The 21,901-nt window shown below is 39.9% G+C and overlaps 1 protein-coding gene across 1 annotated transcript in view; it reads right to left on the minus strand.

Annotated features, from left to right (window-relative positions):
• Positions 1 to 21,901, minus strand: part of ano2b (anoctamin 2b) — a 71,127-nt gene that overhangs the window by 15,640 nt on the left and 33,586 nt on the right. The window contains exons 13-21 of the mRNA XM_030719949.1: positions 21,515 to 21,675; positions 19,557 to 19,639; positions 19,189 to 19,275; positions 9,157 to 9,231; positions 8,722 to 8,923; positions 7,525 to 7,636; positions 7,380 to 7,437; positions 7,179 to 7,279; positions 5,527 to 5,666 (exon numbers count right to left, since the gene is read on the minus strand). Of these exons, the coding sequence (XP_030575809.1) occupies positions 5,527 to 5,666; positions 7,179 to 7,279; positions 7,380 to 7,437; positions 7,525 to 7,636; positions 8,722 to 8,923; positions 9,157 to 9,231; positions 19,189 to 19,275; positions 19,557 to 19,639; positions 21,515 to 21,675 (1,019 nt within the window). The remainder of the gene's footprint in view (positions 1 to 5,526; positions 5,667 to 7,178; positions 7,280 to 7,379; positions 7,438 to 7,524; positions 7,637 to 8,721; positions 8,924 to 9,156; positions 9,232 to 19,188; positions 19,276 to 19,556; positions 19,640 to 21,514; positions 21,676 to 21,901) is intronic.

The following is a 21,901-nucleotide window of genomic DNA, read 5'->3' on the forward strand; positions in this document are numbered from 1 at the left end:
TGCCAGAAAATATCTAAAAGATTCGGCACAGTTCTGGAAAAAAAAAAAAAAAAAAAAAAAAAAAAAATCTTTGGACAGATGAAACAAGATTCATTAAGGACCAGAATGATGTGAAGAGAAACACATGGTCCAAAGCATGCCACATTATCAAACATGGTGGAGGCAATGTAATCGCATTGGCATGTATGGCTGCCAATGGAACCGCTGCTGATTACTGATGATGTGACTGCTGATAGAAGTAGCAGGATGAAGGGCTAGATGACATTTTTTCAATGGTCAAGTCAGTCATCTGATCTCAACCTAACAGTTTTATCTTCTGTAACTGAAGCACGCTCTGAGTGCAGAGACCCACAAACAAGCAGGCCGGTGCTCTGCCAGGTCTTCATAAAAGTAAATGAAGGCAGCTGCAGTAAGAGCCTGGCAGAGCATCTCAAGGAATGAAACTACCATTTGGTGATGTCCATGGGTTCTAGACTTCAGGCAGTCAATACTTATATTTAAAATTAGTTAAGCCAGTTACATCTAAGCCTCTGAAAATGGGGCACTGGGTATAAAAATAGCTATAATTCCTCAATAGTTAATGCAATATTTAAATACTTGAATTAAAGTTGAAAGTCTGTATTTCAATCACATAGTAATTGTCCATCCATTCATTGTCTTCTGCTTATCCTATTCAGGGTTAGGGGGTGCTGGAGCCTGACCCCACTAATTCCACGCCTTTTGATTGTGGTAGGAAGCTGGATTATCTGGAAAGAACCCATCATGGCATGAGAAGAACATGGAAACTCCACACATAAAGCCCCCGGGCATTTGCACCCAGGACCTTCTTGCGTGATCTTCTTGGATGTGAGAAAAGAATCAAACCCACAACATAGGAAGCACATTTCTCAATAGCCACTAATACACCCTCATCTGACATTTGTGAACGGTCATTTGTCTGGTCAGGAGTCGTGCTGTCTGTCTGGGCTTGCTTTGTGGTTCAGATGATGCCTTTTATGGTGAAACTCTCCATCACAGCAACCAAACTGAAATTTTTTTTATGATTAAACAATGTTTTATGCGGGTGTGTATCTACACAGTGTGTTGTGTTGGTGGGTTATCTAATCAGGCGGATTTACACAATATCCATGACTAATAATTTAAACTAAGGTTAATAGGGTTTTATTGTACTTCATAATCACATATATCCATTGGGATTTGTACTCATAATTGTCAGGTTTAAAAACAATAGGTCAGTAACTCGATGGATTAATAGATTCTTATATTTGGACCCTGGATAGAAAATGGACTATATTAGTCTTTATGAGAGCAAATACTATGCATGAAGGATTCACTGTAATACAGAAATCTTGTGCTGTGATACAAAAACCCACCTCAAATGATATTAATTATGAATAACTTGAAGGTGGGGATAGGTCAGATTGGATGGAGCTGGCTTTGTAGTGAATTTTCTTACAAATCAGTTTCATGATCAGTTCACCTGCTTGTGAAGAGTGTTGAAAGGAAACCTGAGAAACACAAGTTAGTTTTCCTGACTGCGGCTGATGCAGGACTTCTGTGGAACTTTAGCAGTGTGGGAACGGGAATTTCCAGTGAGTGGGAGACTGACGGCTTCACCTCGAGATGCTTCACTGAGACAATGAGCGGAAAGAAAGAAAATCCGAGAGTGGAGCAGCGAGTGCTAGAGGGCACGCTTAGAATAACCCACAATCCACCTGAGCCCAGGTTAACAGGTTCGACACACAAAGGAAGATGTGCATACATTAAATAGAAAATGAGTTAACACAAATCCGGACTGACGATCCGCACACTTACTACAGTGCATGTGTTTTCATGGGGTGCACAGACATTTCTGACATTCCTCTGTGCGCCCTACAGCAACATCGACCCAGTCTTCTTGTTTTTCTCTCCCACTTCTATCCGCACTCAGTCCAAGTCACATAAAGACTAAAAGCCAAAAGGTATAAAAAAAATCAGCAGATTTTCTTACAGTCGTCAAGAGCTGAATCACTTTACAGCAGCCTGACCCCACAGAAGAATTGTTTCTAGTTTTCCCCATAAACACATGGAATTCTGCCAAGAAAACATTTTCAAAACTATTTCACATGTTTTTTACAGCTTTGACGTTCAAGGAACATATAGCCTGTTTTACTGGTTCACAAAACTTCTCAGAAGTTTTTTCAGGTCGAGCTTGTTGCTGCATGTTTGTGAAACCGCTTCAGCACTTTGACTTCCATCAGCCTTAAAAAAAAAAAAAAAAAAATGATCAGAGACGTCAAGCAGTGCAGCGGGGAGGCCAGCACTGCAGGGCGTCTTCAAACAGTGGGCACCTTTCATTTATTTGTTGATTGTATCTCAGTTACTTGTTTTCTTTTATTCTCTTCATAAAATTAGGGTTAAATGTATGTTCATCTATTTATTCAGTAAAACCTTTCAAAGAGACACTTTCACAGGCTCACTGTGAATTAGATTGGCTCACAGGAACTTTAATCAACCAATCAAAGAAAAATGTTGGGGCTTAAATGTGATTCCAGACAAAATATCACATTTGCAAAGCAGGCATGAATCCATGGAATTTATACTCCATTGCCATAGGTTATCATCACCGTATTTGCTATTGTGTTGCAGCTGTGTCTGTGCATGATGTGTAGAATAATTATATTAATATAAAAGGATTCCTTTTTGCTCTAACGAGCTTCAAAAATGGTGCCAAAAAGCAGAAATCATCTCTAAAAGTTAGAAAAAACATAAAATGTTTTTAAAATACAAAGATCTGTTTGTTACGTCTGTAGTAATTAGCAATCTGGGTCCAAATGCTCCTCCAGTTAACAAAACAGTCAAAAACTACAGTAAAAATGATTTAAAATCCAACAAAATGAGGCTTAAGCTTTTCCAAAAAAGATGCACTGAGTGTTTTACCTCTGAATTCAAAGATGTGGGGTTAGATTAGTTAATGGCTAGCAGGCATAAACAAGTTTGGATTGAAGTGTATTCAATAAATGTATGCCTCAAAAATCATTCAGTGTAAATACGGCAGCTGCAGGTGCCCAATCTAGAAATAACACAATGTCATTCATAGTGCTTTGAATGATTTTTGCATTGAATAATAGTATTATTGAGTGGAAAATCTGAGTAGTTTAATGATTTCAGAAGTTTACTCTAAAATTGTGACATACAAGAGCTGTGCTAATAGGGGATAAAATGGGACATGAATTCATCTATTCAAAAAAATAAGGGTCAAAGCACCATGAAGAGCAGACCGTCTCAGCCAATACAGCAGAGGCTTGGACCCAGAACAAGTGTGAAAAGGTTGATGTGTCATTATTTGGTTTGCTGTGGTGCTCCTACTGTAACGGGTACACTGCTATTGACAGGTTTTCTGAACATGCTCCCTCCTGGGCTTCCATATGGTTTCATTTGTCATTCGGCCATTTTTAAATCTCATCCAGAGTGTGATAAATTAATATTTCCTTGATATCCAATAAGTTGTCTCTGGGTTTTCAAATCAATGCAGGGTGGGCTCTAATATTTATTATTTCTTACTTTGTATTTACATGTCATGGGAAAAGCATTTTTTAAGTCTCCAGGGCAGAAAAGATGACAATGGAGGAGTGAAGACGACAGCTGTACTATTTTCACTTAAAGAAACTAAAGATATTGTTCAGTGGTGAATTTGGCAAAAGAGTTTGGCAGTTTTCCCACAAAGGTTTAAATTAACTTCTAATGCTTAAAACAACTGATACATTTCAGGATTAGTTAACTATAATAATACGCAGCGTGGTGGCGTGCTGCCTCACAGCTAGAATGATATCTAGAAGGTCTGGGTTCGATTCCACCTTGGCCCGGGCCTCTCACTGTGTGGAGTTTGTTCTCCCCATGTCTGTGTGGGTTTTCTCCAGGTACTCTGGTTTCCTCCCACAGTCCAAAGACATGCACTTACTGGGGTTAGGTTAATTGGTCACTCTAAATTGCTCATAGGTGTGAATGTGAGTGTGGATGGTTGTTTGTGTTGGCTCTGAGCCAGGCTGTAACCTGCCTCTTGCTCTGTGTCAGCTGGGATAAGCCCCAGCCCCCCCACGACCCTGAAAAGGATAAGCGGAAGAGGATGGATGGATAACTATAAATGTGTTATTTGCACACTTCGTACTGAGGCTTTCAAAGAAGTTCTTGCCAAATGGGTAAAGATTATCTTGTGTTTATACTAAAAGTCTCTCACTCCAAAAATATGGTGATAATTTAGGACTATTAGGCCTTACAGTAATTACTTACGTAAGATGGCATACAAATGACTGAGGACTTGTCAAAAGTCTAAAAAAATCTGCTTATCGAAGGCGGCCTGCTCTGTCAAATACTCTCCACAAATGGTGGACATCGAATAGCACAGAGGGGCGGAGTTTGCACGTTCTTGCCATGTCTGCACGGGTTCTCTCCCACACAGGTAAGGTTCATTGGTGACTCCAAATTGACCATAAGTGTGAATGTGAGTGTGAATGATTGACGACCTGTCCAGGGTGTACCCTGCCGGCCCTGTGACAGCTGGGACAGACTCCAGCCCCCCGCAACCCTAGCCTGCATAAGTGGAAGACGATGGATGGATCAAATAGCACAGAGTGGTGTGAGGCAGTGTTAAGATGGGCAGCTCCAGCTTACAATAGTTTACTGGGCTCCATGATTTCAGTATAATACTGTGTGTGATATATATGGAGGACAAAGCTTTAATGTTATCGTGTTTGCGTAGTGTGATTTGAATATAAATATAAATGAAATATTTCAGTGGCATTACGTACGGGCACGCAGTGCTTATCTAGTGAAATTGAAAAACAGACATTAAATAAAATGTACCAAAGTAAAGGAAACTCATTTCAAACAGCAGTCAAAGCGCATCACGCCTGCATACATCAATCCTTTGCACTACTGCTCTCTTGTGGCTGCAGTTGGCTGTTGTCTGTGGAAGCAGAATTAACTCCGCTTGACAACCGAGCCAATGAAATCTGTATGTGGTAGGCGTTTTTGAGTTTAACAGATGTACTCAGCCAGCACTTTCACATTAACATCTCTAAGAAATCACTTGGTTCACCAGATGTACAAAGTAGACACCGCCTTCCTTTTGAACTCTCCTGTAGATACAGTTACACACGTCACACAGAGTTCCATCCTTTAGGTTCAGCTGTGATTTTTTTTTTTAATAATGATTACTGGAGATTAAGCAGAATGTAAAGTTTTTAAAAGGAGTTCAATCTTAAACATCTACAGCAATAATACTATTAAAACTTTTCCATATAACACTGATGGGGAACATTTTTCTGCAGAATCAATATTTTTATTGATTCATTATGTAGAATTTGCAGCAGTCTCTGCTCACCTTTCTGTAAAGGTCATTGCATGCCACTGTTTTATGTTAAACTGAACAACACTTTACACAGTTGTGCAGCGACATCTGTTGGAAAGCAACATAATGTAAACAAGGTCCCACATGTCAAATTCACAAACTTTTTTAGGCTATTTCTCCTCTGTGTGCATACTCACTCATCTCCATGTATTCTGGTGTGAGGCCTTCAAAGGGAGCCAGGGCGTAGTCCAGGTTCCACTGATGTGGCTTCTCTTCCTCCCGCTCCTTTGGTGCTGATTCTTTATCCTTTAATGTGCGGACCAGTTTCTTCAACTTCCTGTTAAGATGAAAGAAGATGAAAGTGCAACAATGATCGATGTTGGAATGTATCAGTAAAAAAAAAAATAAATAAATAAAACCACTTTACTGAACTCTACTGAAATCCACATGTAACACTCGAGCTGAGTTCTGGAGGTAGCTGTGATTGACCCCGACTCAAGAAATCTATGCTAAACTTGTCATAGGCAGTGCGTGAAGGGAGCAGGATGTTGCAAATATTTCCCACTCACACGAGTGCTCGTTAGACCGTAGCTGGAACAATAAAAGAGCAGCAGACTGCCCGTGAAGCATAATAGCAAAATAAGTATTTACAGAGGTGCTGAAATGTTAATGCTCCTTGAAAACTCAGTGAACCAACAGCCAGGGGCTGAATATTTGGGGTTTTTTTAATGAAAGTGAAAGAGCCCAGGCACAGCCAAGAGAAAAGTGGAGCCCAGAGGGAGAGTGAAGAGAGATGAGAGTTTGGGTGTTTCTGTAAGAATATGCTCTCACATGAGTGATACAACCTACCATACAATACGTGTGTTTGCATCTTATGAAATTTAACTTGACTTTCAGCTAGGTGAAGTCATATACAATATACAGATTTCATTAAACCTGCAGCTAGCCATATACAAACATGCAACAGCTCTGCAGCTCTGTGCACCTTCTAGCTCAGTCAAAAATGGCACATGTGACAAGCCACATACCTGAAGCTGGTGTTCAACAATAAATAATAATGGATTTTCATTCCTCCAAATGGCAGGGAAAACAGCTGCAATGAGTTATTAATGTTGCATTGGATAAATGTGCTTGAAAAAATATATATAAATATAAAAGTTATATCCGTATATTTATTTATTTAATTAGAACTTTGGCACTAAAATGTGATGCATTCTATGCTTCATGGATAGAATATCCACAAACAACCTTCAAATATACATTTTAAGTCTGATTAACTCAGTATTTATTTTATCCATAAAATAAATACTGAATGATACAGCAAGTTGTTGCACATATAGTGGTACTAAAATCATGATTAGTACCACTATATGTGCAACAACTTGCTGTATCAGTCTCTTACATATTTAAAATATTTAAAATAAAACCCTATAAAACCACAGACTAACGCACAGTGAAGCTACTGGTTATTTAACAGGTGTGAAACCTTTTGAAGTGAATGAACATATAGCATGTAGATATGATTGTATATGCTGCAGCTTGCAGATCCCAGATGTCCAACAAGAACATTTAATGAAACTCGCCTAATAAATCAGGGAGTAAAGCAACCATAACATCATAACCTGAAGCCAGAAGGAGACTGACATTTGTTATAACTGCAGCCGACCAGTGAGGCTTCACATCTGAATGTAAAGGCTGAGTTATTACACAAGACCACAGTCCAGACACGGAAGGAATGTTATTAGAACAAGAAAGGGAAGAGCAGATCTTGTAAGAACTTGTTGGGAAGCATGTGTGTGTGCATGCGTGCGTGTAAAAGTGTCCAAACGAGTCCAAGTGGTGGACTTACGGAATGCCAATTTCAAAGATGTTGTTCTGGATTAGCTGCTTCCCCAACATGATGATGCTGAGCTGAATGCACAACTCGATGAGGCACCCTCCTGGAGCACACTGAGGGATACACATATTTCATTTGTGCACATTAACAATGCAACTTTTATTTGCTAATCCGAGCAAAACTCAAACTTAGATCTAAGGATGTGTAACAAACCTCCTCCATCCGATAATGGTTAAAGACATACACGTAGCTTCCAGGGTGACCTGCAAACCTGCAGTAACACACAAAAAATAAGCGACACCAAACAGAGCTGGATGTCACTTATACATTGGTATGAACACAAACACACAGGGCTTACCGTCCCTTGAAGAAAGCCACGTAAAAGATGGGCGCGTATGCATTCATAAACTTGAGTAAGAAGGCTTTCAGGATGAGACGTTCTTCAAAGTTGGTTTCTGTTTTAGGAATCTCTGAAAAACAGTTGATCTGAAACAATTAAAAGCTGACATGATGTCATTTCATGAGGGCTACAGAAGAAATTAAATTAAATGGGGTTTATGTTAATGAAATATGAAGCAGAATCCATACACATTTTTTTTATTTTATACAGTGTATTTCAAAGTATTTCACATTATTTTCTATAGTGTCTTATGACTGCATGTGGATGTGTCTGTTCAGGGGAAAGTAGCAACGCTGCTGGTGAAGAGAGGTTTTAACATGATCACTGTGCTGGAAGTAGGTTAAAATACTGGAAATGTTCACGTTGCACATCTCTTTTTTTTTTCCTTCTATTTCAGAGGTTTTGAATATGAATATAAAACCTCCTGGGATGAATGATGGGATGGCTGGAGCATGAAAACATCAAAGTTTTATCAAACTGTCCACCATGAGGCAGAAGGACTCTCAGATACAGATGAAGATGATTACATGTAAAAATCCAGCTGTTTATCAAGAGACGTGGGCAACATTATATATTAATATTTGCAAGTATGTCATTCTGGATATTAAACAACTACTTGAATGAGTGATCTGCAAGTTTGTTGAGAGTTGAAGTGACACCACTCTCATATCTGTCAGGCACATGTAGGGTGTGGTTACCTTAGCTTTAGCTTAGAAGCAAAATCAGAGTGAAACTATAGGCCTGACCCAAATGTTGGAAAATATGATGCTGTTACAACCAAAAAGTGATCATCCGCCAAAAAAGATTTCCAATCTTTCTCTATTTTTTCGTTTGCTTATTTTGGGAAACAGACTGGAGTCAGCAGGATTTCCAAAGGAGTTATATACAAAATTTTTAAAAATGACACTTTTGCATATATATTTATGACTCTGCAATAGTGTACCTACATTATAATTAATCCAGAGCTTTTTGGCCACTTAAAATATCAGAACTGTGATGTTATATTTATTGTAATTTCTGATGCCCTCTTGGCCAGACCTCTCTTAAGAAAAGACACTTGTTACGAAAGTTATGAAAGTGACTTTGCCAAAAACTGATTGCAGTCTCTAGCCACAGCTCCTTTCTTAGAGTAAAATCATTATATACTCGCTGTACCTAGCTCAGTTAACCACAAAGCCACAGTGCCGTAGATTTCGTCCAGAATCAGGATGACCACGAGGTTGATGATGACCGCAGTGGCAGTGACCGTCACCCGAACGTTGGCCTTTATCTCCGGGTCGGGGCTCATTGCCATGAGGGCCGACACTGTGATGCGGTAGATGATGACACCGAAAACTGCAGAGAAGGTCAGCCCAAACTGGGAGCAGAGAAAACAGAAGGCCGGGGAAGTAGTTATTATTCAAATCTTTATAGTGCAATGGCTGCATTGTTGTTTTCACATTTGAATTCTAAGAAAATGACAATGGTTACACTGTGTCAGTTATGACTAAAATGAATTTAAAAATAATAGAATGTATAGCTGAGGGAGTCAAACTCATTCTTAAAGTGATACATTTATAAGGAAAAAACACCTGATTATTGTATACTTACCATGAAGAGGATAGCAGATACATTGATGAAGTATCCAGGAAGACGATCTTTCCAGGTCAGCTTATCTGTGGGAGGCTGACAGAAAGGACGAGGAGAAACAGAGGAGAACAAAAGAGGGAAAGTTCCCAGTCATTAATACAAGGATCAGTGCATCTTTAAGCCTGTTTGGGAATCTGTTATCCAGAACATGGAGCCTACAGAGACATCTCAAAACTAGAGAGAGAAAAAAAAGGGGGGGGGGGGGGGGGGGGGGAATACCACTTCCCTTTCCTTCTTCAAAATGGTTTGTAAAAACTGAGTGGAGAGCTGAATGAGCAACCAGTGGATTTCACACAACCACAGGGAACGTTACTTCATCTGAACATAAACAAAGGAGCATGAAAATCTGTTTTACTGTCCAAAACTTAAATTTGGACGCCAGCTTGGAGGAAATGGTTTCATTCCATACAATCTCAAACATCCAGATGACTCCCAGCTGATTCATCCATTTTCCCAGGCACCGATATGGAAACAAGTATTGCTCTGTACATTTGTAGTTCCCATTTCACTGAGCATGAAATGAGCATGAGTGTATCATTATTATTGGATTACTACATAAGATAATATGGATGTAAATGTAAATCTTTATGTTTTTGGACCACCTTATACTCATGTTTTACAAATGAACTGGCCTCTACTTTGGAGTCATTTCAGTTACGGGGAAAACAGGCATTTGCTTTCCTGCCAAGATTCAATCTAAAGATGAAAAAAAAAAAAAAAAAAAAAAAAAAAAAAAAATCGAGTTATAGCCAGGAAACGGTTATGCTGTGTAATCTAAAGGGCTTATAGGAGGAGAGGGAAGCAGTGAGCCTGAGCCAAAAGAAAAAGAAGTTCTGGTTTTGTCCAACTGCTAATCCACTGCAAACAAAAGTCTTTGCCAGAATGACAGAAATTAAATTAAAGGAGTGTCACCTGTACAGTTAAATCTTTCAATAGAACAAAATTGCTCTCAAACATTGAGGACCAGTGTCAAATCTGTTAACAGCGATCAGCACCGCAATCCTTACAGGCTGCTGGTCAGCTCACCTTTGATCTAAAATCTGAGGGCAAGTTAAAAATAAAGACCTAAAACTGGACCTGCCAACTTTTCTGCATAATGACCCAAATTGGTGTATGACATGATTCTGGGACGAGTGTCGATGCACATGACTGAACCTGCCTTGAGAAACAGCTTCCTCATCCTCAGGTCAATGACCCACCCACTCCCTCACGCCCCGCACTGGTGATGGAAATGCTTCATACCCGCATGAACATCCTCACACAGTGGTACCAAATCTCCCCCCCTTCACTGAACTGAGCGATGGGTGGAGGTCCTATATAATCAAGCGGTATACTGAAGCCAGACAGTGCAATGGCACCATCTAGTGAATATGACAGCATTGTACAACCTGCAATACAAGCTTGTTTAAACACACAATAAGAGCTGGACATGTCTAAGAGCACCATTATTAACATTTTAAAACATGCAAATGTATCATTAGTGTCCTGTTATTTATATGTTCCATTTATTTATTTACTTGTGAGAATTTTGATGTGGCCTTTTTTTCTGTTCCTCACTCTGACCCTTTAAATTTAATTCCTTGATTATCGTCATTTTTTGTTCGATACATTTGAAATATTCTAATTACAGAAATACACGTTTATAGCCCGTCCCCATCTCTGCTCCTCACACATCCAAACATACATGTGAACTGTGTGTTTTAATTATTTTAATTCTATAAAGCAAAATACTTATTTTGAACTTTATATCAACACATTTCTGCATGTAACATTTTTTAAAATGTCATTAAATTGGTCCATTTGCTTCAAACACTCAGAGTTCCACCTTTTAGTCCTCTTCTTCTGCTTCTTATGAAATAGTAAATGCACATTTAGAATGTCTTAACTATTAAAGCATGTTTCTTAAATACATAATTAGGTATTTCTTCGATCGCTCCAACATCTGTACTGAAGAGTTGAGGTGTACAGTATATACTGTAGTATAAGGCTTTAATTACATCTTTAAAATGGTGTTTCTTTTAAACCCACTACAAACAAAGATGGACTCTGACGTGGAAGCCATGTAAATTAATGGAATATAAACATTTTTTTTTTTTTTTAATTCAATGGCAGCAACAGCTCAAAAAAAGAAGTTGGGACAGGTTCATGTTTACTGCGGTGCAGCATCCCCTCTTCTTTTACCAACAGTCTGTAAATGTGTGGGAACGGAGGAGAGCAGCTGCTGGACTCCTGGGAGAGGTATGCTGTCACATTTTTGTCTAACAGAAGATACTAGCTGCATGTTTTTTGTTTCACAATGCTCTAAAGTCTTTTCAGTTGGTGAAAAGTCTGGACTGCAGGCAGGTCTGTTCAGCACTGACTCTCCTATGAAGCCATGCCACTATAATAATTGCAGTATGCAGTCAGTTAAATACACAGTCATGTTTCTGACCTGTTGCCAATGAACCTAATTAACTGCAAAAATGCCCATCCAGACTTTTGTTGCCATAATCCCAAATCGGAGATGTGTCGCTCCCATTAAATTCAAAATGAGCTAATATTTTTCATGAAACAGTAAAATGACTCAGTTACAACATTTTATGTTTTCCATGTTCTACTGTGAATAAAATACGAGTTTGAGGTTTGCAAATCATTGAGCCCTGTTTTTAATTTGGCTTTAACATAAAGAAAGGTTGTTAGAAACTTAATGGGGGATATAGTCATGATTATATGAAAGTTATAATACAGTAACATTCTGTTATTAGCTTGACTGACAGCCTCTCATTTCCTGTAGAATTATATTTTTTTACTTGGGCCTCGAGGCATTTTTCAGGCTCTGTAACTATTACAGCTCAGATTCCAGCAGCCTGGATTAGAATCCATCTGACTGGTTCTGTGTCGCTGTTTTTTGGGTTTTTTTTTTTTTTTTTTTTTTAACTTCAGTTGCGTCTTGTTTGTAAAAAGATGGCCTACAAAAGAAGAATTCACATCATCACAAATCCAATAACCAATTAGCACAAAAATATTTGATCTTTTAGCAAAAACTGTTTTTCAAAAAACACCTCAATATGAAAAACATACCAGCTTCTCTTTAGGCTCTCTCCTCCTCCTCGCCTTTTCTGAAGCAGCCCATCTGGGTGAGCCACTGTATCAGCCACCAGTTTTAGTTGGCCTTTATTTTTTGGCTGTACCATTCATAAATGTGTACATTAGTGTCCAACTAAAATCACCATATGTGCATGCCATATCCTCAGAGTATGGAATGGAACAAGAATTAGTCATTGCTACTATAGTGAACTCACCATTTGGTAGATGTGGGATACCTGCATTCACCTGGGCTGGCTGTGGTACATCAGAGAGTTTGGCATCTTAAGACTAGCAGCTACCTGCTTCCAGACTCTCTGCAGGTGCTAAAGGAAATTTTGGCCAATCTGGGACTCTTGACTATTTTCCAGACGGCTAGAGATGGAAGACCAAAATAAACTTCAAACTAGAAATGAAATTTAAAATGAGGCTGCCTTAAACTGCAATAAAAAACTAACAGTAATCAGATACATTAACAGTAGGTGTTATGATCAATAGTTTATAGTGACCAAGTACTCATTATTAATACTACACATTTTTAAATAGACTCATCAGAATAACGACTTGCAGCCACGTTGAAGCTGTTAAAATTGGTTAGCAGCGGAATGTAAATTTGTCACTTTCAGCATTTTTCTGCTCAGATCAGTAAGGTCAGGTCTCTGTAAATGAACTTCAAATTTGTTTGACACGATAACAAGCAGTTTATTTTTACTTGTACTGAGAAATGTCTACAATGAGTTTCAATAACACAAATATTTACTTTCCTGGACGGCTCTGGCAAAGTGTTAATGTTTGTTGGATCGTGTGTTTGCTCTCAAAGGTGATTAGAAATGAACAGCCGAAAGGTGCAAACTTTTCTGATCCATTATTCTGTTCGAACAAAGCCTAAAAACAAAGCAGAGTTGGCCTTCAAATACCAGGAGCCTTTCATCTTTACTGAACATACTAAATATATATTTAAAGAAAAAAAACCTCATCTCTCACTGGAAATGGAAATTAAAGTGATTTTCTGCTAAAGCCCATTATTCACATTTGCTACCATAGTTTTTCATATTGTGTCGATTGTCTCATGTTGCATCTCATCAGTGAGCAGCATATAAAGTGAAAAATATTTGATAAAATGTCAAAAACAGCAACTTGTTTCTAACCTGCACGTTAATCATACTTTAAGAAACATGTTTCAAATGAAGACTCGTGAAAGGCATAACAAAAGGACATTTTCAGCTATGCTTCTCTCTCACACACACACACACACCCCTGAGGGCATTGCATATGAAAAAGACCTTCAGAGTGCAGTCCTGTGTGATGGCTGTCCTTACCAAAAGAAAGAGAAAGGTAGGTCAGACTTTATATTTAGCTTCTAATGCCCAACAGAGGCTTTGTATTTGTGACAGACCAACACTGGCTAAACTGTATACTTTGTTTCATTTTCAGTTCATACTCCAGCTGCCCTTATGAAGTATGTACAGTACGGCTGCACTCAATACGACTACAGCTGCAACACACTACTTCATTGTGCTTCAATTTTGCTGTACATGTAGAGTTGCTGCAGAGTATTGTGGGCCAGAACCACTAATAAAAAGCACACTTGTTTGCTTTCTGCAAAATGAGACCAGATGCAGTAAAGCATTATGTATTTCTGACATGCAGCATTTAATGTATTAAGTAGTGGGAAACACCAAACTGTTTGACATGCTAAACGGTATGGCTGCATGGATACGGAAACACATCCCAAGTCACAATTTTTTGTTGCTCGTTCCCTCCGTCCCAATCACTCTTTATGGCAACAAACTAATTTAAATATCCAGCAAGTATGAATCATTAAAAAAAAAAAAAAAAAAAAAAAAAAAAAATGAATGCACAAATGTACAAGCTACAATATATGACGCATTCAAACCCAGTTTCATATGCTTGTATCTATAATCAGTGATTTATCATTTTTGACAGTGGAATGGGATGAGCAACTCTCCTAGTGTGTGTTGTGAAGATGGCTCACGCTTCAGAGGGATTCCCCACATAGACCCACACAATTAGGATGGAGCATACATATGCTGTTAAACAACAGCTGTATCCAAAGTCTGTTTAATATAGAGTGCACCACACACACACACACACACACACACACTTGAGTGTTTCATTGCAGAGGTTGAAATGTATGCATTGTCCTCCTAAGAACAGACTGATCCGCATACCAAACAGCTCCTATATAAAGGCTTTCATGACTCACAAATGCTCACAATGGTACAAAAGTACCCACAACATATTCTCCATTACCTACTACCAATCGCACAGTATGATGTGTAGAAACTACTGTAATGTGACTACACATGCCACCGAGACCACTATACAATAAACTACAGAGAGCTTAAATGTTGAGACCAGCGCATCGTAACATTTGATCATTTTCAGGCACATCTAATACAGTAAGAGCCTAGAAAAGGGTGGCAGCTGGCTTCCCCTTAGGATTCTGGACTTTAAACATCTGACCATTTCTTCCTAGTTTGTCTTATATTATTAGCACCAACATGCCCTACAGCTCAAAAACTGATCTGAAGAGTTCTGACAGTGATTTTTCTGTCACTGAGGATCAGCCACTGATTTAGTCACAGCACTGTCAGTTTGCAAATCTAAAGCAGCAGCCTGAGCTTTGTACGAGGAGTAGACCGAAAGGAACGAATGCTCAACATGATTTACTTAACATTAGTAGTGTGTTCACTGCTTTATAACAGGATCAACACACAGCACTTCAAAGAAGACCCATTTCACTCTCTCGCACACTGATATCATCTCTCGATTTGATCCTACAGCACATTTCGCTGTGTCAGGTAACAAAATGGTTCAAGTGTGTGAGAGGGAGTTCTGTGTCGCCATAGTGACGGTCACTAATCTTACCCCTGGCTTCCTGCCTAGCATGCATCACTCCCACTCAGCCCGCCCTCCCTCAGCTTCTTTCCATCCCTCCACTTCTCCAAGTCGGTTTATTTGTGTTGTGCATCTTTGTCTTGTGTTTCTCTCTTAAGTCTCATGCTTTGACATTTTTTGCCTTTACAGGCAGTTTTTGGAAAGATGTGAGCAAGAATACAAATTATTGACTTCATAAATAAAGTAATTTAATAATTAAATAGCTTTTTGACAATTAACTTATCACATAGGCAAAGGTGTAACAAACCCTACGTCTCCTACCAGCGAGTCCACCAGTGCTGTGAGTTGTACCTGTGATGAAGGAAAAGCAGAGATTGCAGAGGAAAGCCCCGTTCACAGGGCTTCCTCCGGACAGTTTTAAACGGGCTGCATCATACATACTGTCAAGCTGTGTGGAAAAAATCCTCTAGATCTAAAATCATTTTACCTTTGCTGCGATATAGTGAATGTTTCTTTTTTAAAGACTACATTGGAGGGATTTCTTAACATAATTAGCTTAACTATCTGGGTAAACAGTGCTAAAGTGCTTTGGTTGAGGACTATTTTCAATACTGGGTTAATACCCCTTTGGTCCTTAAGAAGCATTTAAAGCAGTTGGATGGTGTACAGTATGAGACTGAGACAAAATAGGTTGAAGAGTCTATTCATAGTAATAAAAAAAGATGTCACCTATTGGTTTGTATCTTTTCACAACATTTGATGACATAATATTTTCCAGTCTTACTGACCACTCAAAGTGCTTCAGACTACAAGTTATATTTAACAACACAGTCCTACAGCGCTTTATTCCAGACACTTAAAACTTTATCTACCTCACACCACGGCCAGTCATTAAACACCAGTAAACCCAATACTGGACGCCTGTCTTTGAATCGTGGGAAGAAGCCAGAATATGTGGAGGAAACTCACACAGCCACAGAGAAACGTTCACACTGAAAGGCCCGAGCCAGGGTTCAAACCAGGATCTTCATGCTGTGAGATGACAGTGCTAACCATTGCCCCAATGAATCTGTGTTCAAGTCTAGTGTACGTGTGCCGCATGCATCTAATGCAGAAAAGTTTTCCAGAAAAAGAAAAACAGACTGATAATCTCTCCTTAGCTTCAGCTAAACTGTCCGTTTCTGCTCCAAAGCTCAGTAAGTAAATGGGATCTGACGATGGATGGACAAGGTCTCCGGTTTTTCCCACTCACTTGGTACTGACTGCCATTTTGTGTAACTTATCCTGAAATTATGTACTACATGAAAAATTAATTAAGTTTAATTGGGGTGTATATAAGCAGCTTTACACACACGTCTGAAAAGAATAAAAAAAAAAAACCCACAGTAACTTGAATGTGTGTGGATATTTGTGTAATGACATTTAGACCTGGAATTCCAGGAACTGTAGCCTGTAGAATAGAAGTAATTCCTTAATACTTTGGTCATAGTTTTAATCAATTTACCTATTGATTTGGTACATTTTGTCCCTATTTTGTGTTGGAATAAAGACCAACAGCATCTTTGTTGTCAAAGTTGTTATAATGACCAACACTGTACCTTCTAGTGCCACAAGCAAAAACCACAATTCATTCATGTTGTTCATCTTTCATCTGGGAGCACCTAAAACTGCAAAGACTTATTTGGTTCATCTTTGAGTCCAAGAGAACATTTGTTTTTCCTCATTCCCCTTTTTTTGGAGGGCTTTTCAGGAGAGTTTGAGACTGGAGAGGAAACGTGGGAGAGAGCAGGTGGAAGACCTGCAGCAAATGACCCAGGGCAGAAGCAAACATGGGCCTCTGCAGCACCTGGGTCACCCTGGTGAGCTATACCAGCACCCCATTTGTGGCAAATTTAAAGAACTTCATCCTGGAAAAAAGCAAAAACCATGAACCATCATCAGAATTTTTCCCAGAGTAGATATACTGAAGTCTAATGTGGGCAGTGGAGTGTAGGGTAATTTTTTGTGTCATGCCCTTCACTTCTGCCATCATTCCCACCGAGCTTGCAGGCACACTTTTTCCCCTTCCCTCTTTCTGTGTTTCTGTTTTCTGTGTGCTGATTGCAGGATGTGATGTGCGGGGGAAGTCAGGCTGCCAGCTGCTTGTCATCATCCTGCTCTGCAATAAATACCCAGTTCCAGCACTTTGACTGTGAAAACGGTGTATGATCTGGCAGTTGTGTATACAGTCTCTGTTAGTTTATTGCCCACTCGTGTATTCACATTTACCAACACCTGTTCTTCTCTGCCTGCAGCATTCATCTGTCTGAGTCCCGTCTTCTTTCTTCCTAGCTGGCTCAGTTCTGAGTTTCCTGCTCCCTGGACTTCTCACCTGGCAGTCCTCAGTTGCATTGCTGCCCCTGGCCCTGCTTATTGCTTCAATCTCACCATGACCTCCATTCAGACCTGAATCAGCTGCCCTCCCACCAGCAGTTACCAGCACTCACCAGTGTAATACACTATCTTGCATTCCTGTTCATGTCTATATTTTGCACTTGGGTTCATTAACTAACCCAAATATTTGGACAATTTTAACTGCTGCTGTGGTCACCAGATACTTGGATTAACATGAAAGGAAATGCTAGAAGACATACAAAGAAATACCTGTAAAGTGGAAACTGTAGCACCCAGAGGATGGGACAGGAAGAGAAGAACAGACAGCAGCCTGCAGGAGGGGAAGAAAGGAGAGGGAAAGCAAGGTGGGAGCAGGAGGAAAAAGAAAAGGACAAAAGGAGGGGACAGGTGAAGGAGAGGAGGGGTTACCGGTGTTCCTGCAGCCATGGCTGACAGTAGTTTTTGTCTCCATCTGTCCTTCCCTGTCACTGTCCCGTCCTCCTGCTTTGCTGGCTGAAAGACAGGGGGACAAGTTACAGACACGCATGCGCACACACACACACACACACACGCACACACACACACACACACACACACACACACACACACACACACACACACACACACACACACACACAAACACACACCCTGTACACCCACTATCACTCAGAAGTTTGGGGTCATTTAGTTTGTTTTTGAACAAAAAGCACATTTGTTCATACTGAACATTAAGTTTATAAATGTTGTAAATTAATGATTCCATTAATCATGCCTTATTTTTTTAATGGAACATTTGCGTAGGAGTACAGAGGCACTCTTTCAGCAACAAGCAGTCCTGTATTCCTGTGCCACATTATGTTATCTAACAAAAATTCACCATGTTAGAAGTCTAACTGATACTACCACAATCGAAAAGGGGAGTGCCCATTAAAGAAGCAATACATTCTCTCGCCCAGAGTTTCATTAGTGTCTCAAAAAAAAAAAAAAAAACCCAAAAAACACCTAGAGTCTCTGATACAGACGGGGTTGGGTACTTTTTACGGGTACAATTCACACTAAATCAATTTGTGCCAAATTTCGTGATAGGAAAGAGAGCATGGTCATGTAACATCAATAGCAAAATGAGAATTTGGCCATGGCAACATCCAATCTGAGGAAACGCCTGGTCAAACAAAATATATCAAAAATCTGAAGAATGTACTTCACAGGCACAGGAGTGGCTCAATGCGGAAGTGTTTCCTACTTTTTTTTTTTTCTCCTCCCTAATCAATTTTAGGATGGTGTAATCGTGATCCTGTGTCATGTGAACTAGTTCCTTGCCTCACTCTGGCAGCGGCAGGCGGCCATCTGTTGCCACTGCAAGTGTATGTGGGCCAACGAGAGTCAGTGTGATTGACCCGATTTTCACTGCAAATCTAGATCATTCCCAGTCAGATAATCTTGGATATGTTGAAAACCAAACCATTAGGATTGTGGGTAAACATCAGGAACATGCAGTACAGTATTTCCCAGTGTAAATTAAAGAGGAATGAGCATTACTGTGCAATACCTTTCCATTAGTATTGCTGACACCCTGGTCCGGCTGAGAGAACAATTCATATTTCATTTATGGGTCATTATACACACACACACACACACACACACACACTGAATTGAGAAAACACCATCTGTTGCTGCTTTTGTTTGCTTTCCTACCTCATTCTTCTTCTTCTTTTTCTTATTCTTTTGCATCCTCTGTCTTTTCTGAAGAAGGATGGTCTCATATCTTGGCCTTGGGTGTTCCTGAGAGAAAAAGGAGGAGTGAGGAGTTCAGACATTATCTATAAGTCATGTGGGCATCTGTGTGCATATGTATGCTGTTTATGTATATTCCAGGCCATATTCACATTAGATAATTCTGCAGATAATGTGTTTAATGCCAATGTTAAGTGTCACTGCAGGAGGAGGTAGTGTGGCCACGTGAAGATTGTAGGAGTGAAACTGGTTAACGAGAAAATTCTGGCACTGAATGTTCAGAAAAGTAGGCTTGATGTGTTTATGTTTGCACATTAGACGGCATTTACCTCGTCCTCCTCGATGCCTGTCAAGTCCCAGCTGAAGCTCAAACTGATCTGACGTCGCTTCCACTGCTCCAGAAATAGCACCGCTGCACAATCACACAGACGAGGAACTTTTAATAAAAGTTACTCCATCACCGGCTTTCTGTCAGCTGACAAAATATCTTGTTTTTATTGGGGGCTCCTCAGCAGCTCTTTCAAGTTTCCAGTGGCATCATGTGGTTTAAAAGGCTAAAGTTGACCCTCAGTTTAGATTTTAGAGTTTACTAAACTTGTTATTTTTTATATTTTTCCTCCTAAACAAACATACAAAAAAAAAAAAACATTTAAGTTTGAGACAAATGGTGCAAAAGGCTAAGAGGGGGGTCTGTTGTAATAAAGTCAGTAAACAAGTGTGTGACGTTTGATGCGTCTAGCTTGAACAGTATGAATCTATGGTGTGAATTTTAACATCCTGGGTGAGATCATTCTGGAGACATTTCATTTACAAGAGTTTCAAAAAAAAACAAAATAAAAAAAACACTTGACCTCTGACCTTTATCTCGAGGTCAAGGTTGCTAAGATGTGAAATCATCTGAGATTTGTAGTAAATATAATTTACAGATCACAACGGCTCAACCTGAACTGTCCCTCTGATACCAGGTTCACCTCAGAAACCTGTGTCATTTTGCTCTGTATGTTGCTTTGGATGGTTGACCCCAGGTATTTAAAGTCAACCACTAACTACCTCTGCTCCTTGCATCTTCGCTGTGACACCTGCCTCCCTCTCATTCTCAAAGTCACACACAGACTTTCATTCCTCTTCTCTCCACAGCATACCTCCAGCTCTCCAGCCTCTCTTCCACCTGCTCTCACTGCAGATCACAGTGTCGTCTGCGAACATAATAGTCCACGGAAACTCCCGCCTGACCTCATCTGTCTGCCTGTCCATCACCACTGCAAACAAGAGGCGCGGAGCCGATCCCTGACGTAATCCCACCCCCACCTTGAACCCATCTGTCACTCCTACCGCACACCTGTCACACTGTCCTCATCCACATCCTGCACCAGCCTCACATACTTCTCTGCCACTCCTGACTCCCTCATGCAGTACCACAGTTCTCTTAGTGTTGTATTATATGCTTTCTCTAGAGCCACAAAGACAAAGTGCACCTCCTTCTGATCTTCTCTATACTTCTACAACACACAAAGCAAATATCACAACTGTAGTGCTCTCAGCATGAAGCCAAACAGCTGCTCAATGATCACCACCTCCCTTCTCAACCCAGTTTAAGAACTCCTTGCTCATCAACCTTATCCCTCTGGAGTTACTACAGATCTGCACATCAGCTTTGTTTCTCTAACCCTAACCCATTCTCCTAGACATCTCCATACCTCCACAGGTATGTCATCTGGAACAAATGCCTTTCCACTCTTCATAGCTGCCCTCGCTTGATCCTTACTGATCCTCTGCACTTCCCGATTCACTGTCCTCCATCCATCCACCTCTCTCCCTCTCATTGTCTTCATTCATGAGCCCCTCAAAGTACTCCATCTTTTCAACACACTCTTCCAATCTCCAACTTTAACCACTCTAACCTGCTGCACATCCTTTCCAGCTTGATCTCTCTGCATAGCCAATCAATACAAGTCCTTTTCTCCTTCCCTCATGTCCTATGCCATCTCTTTGCCGTACACCTAGCCACCCAGTACTCCTACTTCTTCAAGCCAGATTTACCAGAAATATGAGCAAGATCACAAATATATAACAAAAAGAATAGGCTGGTGAGCTTATAACTATAGTTAAAAAAAAAAAAAAGAAATCTAATTTGAATATATTTATTTTAAACATTTCAAGTTCTTTTTGATGCATTTCTTGTGTGGATTGATTTTCATTGTGCCATTTTATCCAGCTTCTCTCAAATCTACAGTGAAAGTTGTCCTAAGTCATATTACTGAGCATATTCGTATTCAGCCCATCTTACCCCACAGAGACATGAAGATGGCAAAGAAGACAGTGGCGGGGTTATCAAAGAGGTGTGAAGCTTTGGCGGTGCCACAAGCAGTGCTGAGATGCCAGTAGTCGCATGCTCCGTCACACAGAGGACACATAGTGAAATTGAGATGCTGGTCACACATCTCCAGACTGAGGAAGGGGGGAGAAAAAAAAAAAAAGTCAACATTAGAGTGCCCACCATGATTACATATGTTAATGTTGATTTATGAGGATAAGATTAACAGAGCCTCTAAATTTGTGTCTGTGGATCCACACTCAGCTAAAAAGGCCCATAGATCTTTGGGTCTGTTACATTTAACTATAATAAATGAATGGAACTTTTAACACATAACCACAACACAAGCTTTTCTACTTT

The sequence above is a fragment of the Archocentrus centrarchus genome, chromosome 23, assembly GCF_007364275.1.
Source record: "Archocentrus centrarchus isolate MPI-CPG fArcCen1 chromosome 23, fArcCen1, whole genome shotgun sequence".
NCBI lineage: Eukaryota > Metazoa > Chordata > Actinopteri > Cichliformes > Cichlidae > Archocentrus > Archocentrus centrarchus.